Below are 6,466 nucleotides of genomic sequence, written 5' to 3' on the forward strand. Positions count from 1 at the left end.
AAATTTGATTATGTGACGTGTAATTGTGGTGTGTCAAAAATAACAGCGGCCTTATGATCAGCATGAATTAGGAAAAATAGGATTTCCGGAATTAAATAGAAAACAAAGCCCAAAAAAAGAAGTCCAAAAATGAACTTTATCCCAGAGAAATATCCTTCTATATCCTTCTATTTCTCTATGTCCAAACAACCTATCAAATTATCATCACTGTAGCCTTACCCCATCCCACCACCAAAAGCAAGCAACGGTGAGAACAGTGAAGGAAAAATGGTCAATAAACCTAAGAATTGAATGCCTCATATATGCTGCCCTACCCAAACACCCACACACCCACAAAACTGAGTGACAGAGCTACAGTGGTTAACTATCAGTTTGTAATGGGACCAAGATTTGTCCCCTTCTACTGAAATTGATGCCTACTTCAGCACAAAAATCAGCCTGCTTTTAAAAGCTAGCAGACAATTTTAAAGGCAATATCTTCCGGGGCCCTAAAAGGTCCTAAAAGTCACAAAAAGCAAGCAACTCATTTAAGTCCCAGGATATAGAGGAAATTTGTGGATTAGATAGTGGCCTACTAATGGCCTCATCATGCCAAAGCAAAAGCAATGTTTCCATTTCTTAACTTTTACTATAAATCATGGGATTCCTAATTGTCAACAACATCTCCAAGGAGCAAAGAGCAGTTAAGTTGCTTTGTAAAAAGTTTTTAAGTCCAGGAAAAACTTGGGAACAACCAAGCAAATAAAATAAAAAAAGAGCCTGAATTTATAAAACTTATGCAAATTTCTTTCCCTTTAAGCATCAATTTTCTACACAACATGATAATTAGAAAGGACCTACAAAAGTACACTCTACAGTTAATGAAATCCGAAACACTCACCGGGCCTTCTTCCGGGACTTGAACGGAAAATTGGAAGGCGGAGAAGGCGAAAACTCGAAAGGCAAATGGGGTGGCTCGGCTTCACCCAAAAGCATCCCCACAATCTCCTTCATGGTGGGTCGCTTGCCGGGTGTTCTCTGCAGACACAGCAATGCAATTGTGATACAAAGCAATGCCTCTTCCTTATCCAAAGAATGTATAGACTGGTCTACAAGGTCCAAAAGCTTCCCATTGCGAGCAAGCTGCCTGGCCCATGAAATCAGATTGGCCCTCTCAAATTCCGACATGGGCGAGGCCGTTACTTGCAGCGGCCTCCGCCCGGAAATCAAGACCAAAACCAAGACCCCAAAGCTGTAGACATCACATTTCTCAGAGAGCTGGCCACCACCACCATATTCAGGGGCAACATAACAAACTGTGCCTCTCATGCTTGGTGTGCTACTAATACCACCACTCTTTGGTATATCTCCACCACAAGTACTAGCCCAATCTTGGCTATTCCTCCTCCCACTTCTGAGCTCACCACCACCCAACCCATCCAACCACCAATCAATGCTGCTTCTACTACTCCTGCTCTTGCTTTTCCTCTTCTTCCTCTCTTGCCCACCCAAATCCTCATCCTTTTGCCACCACAATTCGCCACCACCACCACTCGAATCCAAACCCCTCTTCTTCTTCTTCCTCTTTTTCTTCGCAAGCTCCTCGCAAAACTCCTCCTTCCACCATTCCCTCGGCTTCCGATTCTTCTCCTTCTTCTTCACCCTCTCCTCATCCAAAGATGCCCACCATTCCAATCTCTTCTTCCGCTTCTTGGGCTCAGCCGCCGAGCTCGGAGAAGCAACCCATTCGCTTTTGGGCCTCTCTTTCTTAATCTCACTCCCAATCCACTCCATCACATAGTCCTTAACCCTCCCAGACTCAGACCCACCACCTCCACCTCCTCCGCCGCCATTGTCCTGCTTCCACCACCAGTCCCTCCCGGACCCTCCTTTAATCCTCTTCCCACCAACCAACTCTCTCTCTCTCTCACTCTCAACACTACACTTATCCAAACACACTTCCGGCGACACCGCCGCCACCGTCGTCTCCTCCGAATCCAAAACCCGAACCACACAACACTCCGGCGACCGACCCAGACCCTCTTCGAACCCACCAGTCACCACACTCACACTCACACTCTCCTCCTCCAAAATCGACCCATTATCATCCCCACCCCCACCCCCAACCACCACTCCCTCCTCCCTCTTCTCCTTCTCCACACACTCTCTCTCCTCCCCTTCCTCCACCACCACCACCACGCCATGCTCCCCCTGCTCCTCCCCCTCCGTGGTCTTCAACCTCGCGAGCCCGAAATCCCCAATCTTGGCATTGAAATCCGAGTCCAGCAGCACATTGCTGGGCTTCACGTCCCCGTGAATCACCGGCGGGTCACAATCATTGTGCAAATACTCGAGCCCACGAGCCACATCCAGAACCACACCGAACCGCTTCTTCCAGTCCATGAGCTCCGCGCACTTCCGGTCCAGCAGAGCCTCCTGGAGGCTCCGATTCGGCATGAGCTCGTAGACCAAGCACAGCTTCCGTCCCCGGCGGTCGGTGGCGAAGCCCAGGAGAGAGAGAATGTGGGGGTTGCTGAGGTTCAGAGCCAGCGAGAGCTCGTTGTGGAACTCGCGCTCGCCTTGCAGAGAGCCCTCCGGGTCCATCAGCTTCACGGCGAGGGATTGGCCGGAGGGGAGGGTGGCTTTGTAGACAGAGCCGAAGCCACCGTGGCCCAGCCGGTTCGAAGCCGAGAACGAGCCGGTGGCTCGCCGGAGAAGAGAGTAAGAGAATCGCCGCCGCTGCTGCTGCTGGTTACTGTTGTTGTTTTTGGTGGTGGTGGTGGTGCTTCCATGGTGGTGATCGAATGGGGTTGTGCGGTTGTAGGAGAGCTTGCGGTAGAGGAAGATGATGAAGATGAGGATGGAGAGGAGGGTTAGGGTTAGGGTTGAGGTTAGGAGTGGAAGGAGGAGGCGGTTTCGGTGGTGGTGGTTATGTGGTGGTGGTGGTGGCAATGGAAATGGCGGTGTGGGACGGGATGGCATGGTTGTAAATAAGAGTGGAAAGGAGGGGTTTTTAGTTAGAGAGTCATGTCTGTGAGTAATGGAAAGGAAAGTAGTTTTTATGGATTTGTATTGAGTGAGACTGAGTGCTTCTTCAAGTATTCAACTATGGATAGTCCACCGAGAGCGAAAGGTAAAAAGCATTTGGCTGTGACCGTAGGCCCTGAAGCTCTAATAAAGTTAAGCCTTCTCCACGTGTTGGCTTTTCGTTGGGTTGTCTTTTTCTTTTCCAACTCGCCGAGAGATGGCTATTATAATATGGCGGGATAGGTAGTTTCTGGTTGGGGATTTGACTCTCACGCGCCACCTCGATGCAAAATGATAGGCCACGTGGGTGATGGGACCCACTCGTTGAAAGATGGATCTAACGCGCTGAAGGGGTCGCGTGTGATGGATGTGCGAGTGCTCTGTTAATCTGTTGCTGGCTTGGTGCTTGCTTGTTTGTTGTTCCAAATTTACGCATAGAGCGCATTTTAGCGCAGGTGATCATTGATGCGCAGGGCTTTGACTTCTCTTGAAAAGGTCTGTGACTCTGTGTGCAGTTAATGAGTGTGCTGCCGCTAAGCTAATTGCTGTTACATAAATCGTCCCTTTTCCTGTTAAGCTGTTTTTTCGGTGGTTCTTTTGACAAAATGCAAAAAGTCGTATATGGATTTGTTGAATATTTTATCAAACAGTTTCCTTATAATCTAACCATCTAAGCCACAATATTAAAAAGAAAAACTATTTAGCAAGTTACAAACTTAAAAATCCTTGACCAAGCAACTTAAAAGAGTAGAAATTGGTTTACCTGAATATTTTATAACAAACATATTATAAAGAAAGGTGATTGATTAGTTCAAAACAAAATTTATAAAATGGTGAATGTATTATGCCGCAACATACAACATAAAAATTTTAAAAGTTTATTACTCTTTACTACTATTTAACCAGATAATTTGTACACATTAAGTGTATCCATCAACGTAAATTAGACCGTTGAGTACTCAACAGTTGTATCGATAGTTTGAACTATAGTTGCATATGCATTTATCCCTTGATTTTTTTTCTTGACCCCCCCCCCCCCAAGAAATTCAGAGAAATTGAGAGCATCAAGCATTCCAATTTTCGAATTCTCTTTAGGTTGTTACTATGTTTCTTTTATTTCTTTTCAATTTTTATGTAGTTCTCAAAAATTAAAGATCAAAACCTTTGTGTTTTTCGTCTTTTATTTTTTGTTGCTTTATTTCTTGCATATAAGTAGGTTTATTGTTTTATTTATTGTTTTCTTAGATTAAGATAGTGTTAGATTATATGTTTTACAATTTATAGTCGTATAATTTCAGTTAATTCCAAACATTGCTTTGTTTTTATTTTATTTTTACTGTTAATTATTATTTACTTGATTTTTATTTCACACTCATCACTCGCACATTTACATTCATTTTCACTTATGGCATAACTATTACACTAATTATGAGTCACATTACCCTGAGTCTTTACAGACAAAGCAACAAAACCTTTGCAACCGAAATGTGTTTCTTCCTCAATCCATGGTCGACTGACCAAAAATCAGTTTCAGTGCAAATCATCAACATGAAGGAGATTGAATGTTAATTCACTGAATCAAATACTTGTTGGCAAATACAAACGCCTTTGGTTACATAAATATTCAATAGAAAGCGAAGAAAATATTTAAGGGTATTTTAGTAATTAGAAAGGTAGATTTTGACTTTTGCAACATCGTAAAGGGAATCTGACCGTAGACTTATAGATTTTACGAGAGAGGAAGAGGTCAAAAGATACAACAAGAAGAAGTTATGCAGGGAGTGACGAGTGAGTGAGAGACTGAGATCGTGTGAGTCCCACCCTTTTCCATTTACGTTATTTATATATTAATTTTTGTTGGCATAAATTATTTATTTATTTTATTTAATTTTCTCTCTCGAAAATCGAACCCACGCTTGGTGGGGGTCTGACCCGTGCGAGAGTGATGTTTCCCAGACCGTTGTGCTTGCGATGATGATGATTAAGAACTGATCAAAACAATTTCGTACCACCCATTAATTATTAAATTAGATATTAAAATTGTGGGGGGTTTTTGAGATTTTTATTATATTATTATGACTAATTGTGGTTTGTGGGGGTTTAAATTTAACACTATGATAAGGTGAATTGTGAAAGAAATGTGGACCTTATTTAATAATGTTTTTTATTTTACAGTTCAACGTGAATATATTCCCTGCACGATTTTCTATGATACATACCACGTGTCACGTGTTTGGGTGGCTGGAGAGTTTGTCATTGCCAATTTAATTGGCATTGGTCTCTAATTTCAGTATTTTAATTATTGGGTATTGGGTACAAATGTTGGGGAACAGTTGGAATTTTTATCATGATTATTATAAAGGAATTGGGCAACTCATTCGGGTCCGCACTCATGCTAATCCTATGAAATGAATAGTCAAATAGATGTTTAAAAATAAAGGAATTGGGCAACTCATTCGGGTCCGCACTCATGCTAATCCTATGAAATGAATAGTCAAATAGATGCTTTTTAAACATGTTATTGTGAAATGTGAACGAGAACGTATTTTTTTGTGATATTGACTTTTTAGTGGTATCTTAAAAAATGAGATTTTTAATTAGATATTGTAATTTTACATTATATAAACTAAAGTCTTATAATTTATACAATTTTAACTAAATTTTAATAATATTATAATTATTACTCGTTACATAATATTAATCCATTAATATTTTTTTTTTTCATGCATATTAGGCATTGAGTGTTTAGTAGGCATTGCTAAGTGTTCATCAATGCATTTTTACTTCTTTTTCGAGTTCTCATTATTGGTTTATTGACTTTATGTTAAATTTTAACTTTTCAATTATATCCTCATCTATTATTTATTTTGAAATAATAACAAAACAAGTTTATCAAAAAATAAGCAATAAATATTTTTCCAAGAGGGGTAAAAACAAAACTCAAGCTGAAGCAAAGGTTTTATTTTCCTTCAATAAGGACATTAGATTCCCTTAGAATTGATTTCTTCTCCTTGGACTTAGCAAACGTGAAAAGAATTAATTTATCATTCCCAGACCCCTAAAATTTGAACCTAACGAAACATTAGAATAATTTTAGAGTTAAAAGCTAACATACTACATTTACAAACCTTATTTTATATTTTAAAACTTTAGGAGGGTATGAGGTTAATTAACCTGTATCCTATACTGTCAAAAAATAAATCCATAAATTTTTAGTCTAAATAAGAAAATTAATAAGAATTAAACTCTAGTTTTTTGTTTTATTTTCCCCAAAATTGGGTATTTTATGTAATTCTGGATAAAAATTTAACGAGGGCAGACCAGGAGTGGAGTTGATCACGAGGCTATTATCCTTTTGAGAGTGAGCAGCAGCAGATTAAAATGGTGGCAGTGTGAATAAGTGGCTGCCTTCTTGCAACCTTTTTATGTATAGCCTGTACTCTCTGCGACTCACTTATTG

General features: G+C 40.7%; 1 protein-coding gene across 1 annotated transcript; it reads right to left on the reverse strand.

The window, feature by feature from the left end:
• Positions 1 to 373: 373 nt before the first annotated feature.
• LOC147290741 (Protein kinase superfamily protein) lies at positions 374 to 3,548 on the reverse strand. Its single transcript, XM_086237850.1, has one exon. It carries the CDS (start codon positions 2,959 to 2,961, stop codon positions 877 to 879), a length of 2,085 nt encoding a protein of 694 aa, XP_086093976.1. The 5' UTR covers positions 2,962 to 3,548; the 3' UTR covers positions 374 to 876.
• Between the last annotated feature and the right edge of the window lie 2,918 nt (positions 3,549 to 6,466).

Source organism: Dryas octopetala, chromosome 3 (assembly GCF_963921425.1).
Source record: "Dryas octopetala chromosome 3, drDryOcto1.1, whole genome shotgun sequence".
Classification (NCBI taxonomy): Eukaryota; Viridiplantae; Streptophyta; class Magnoliopsida; order Rosales; family Rosaceae; genus Dryas; species Dryas octopetala.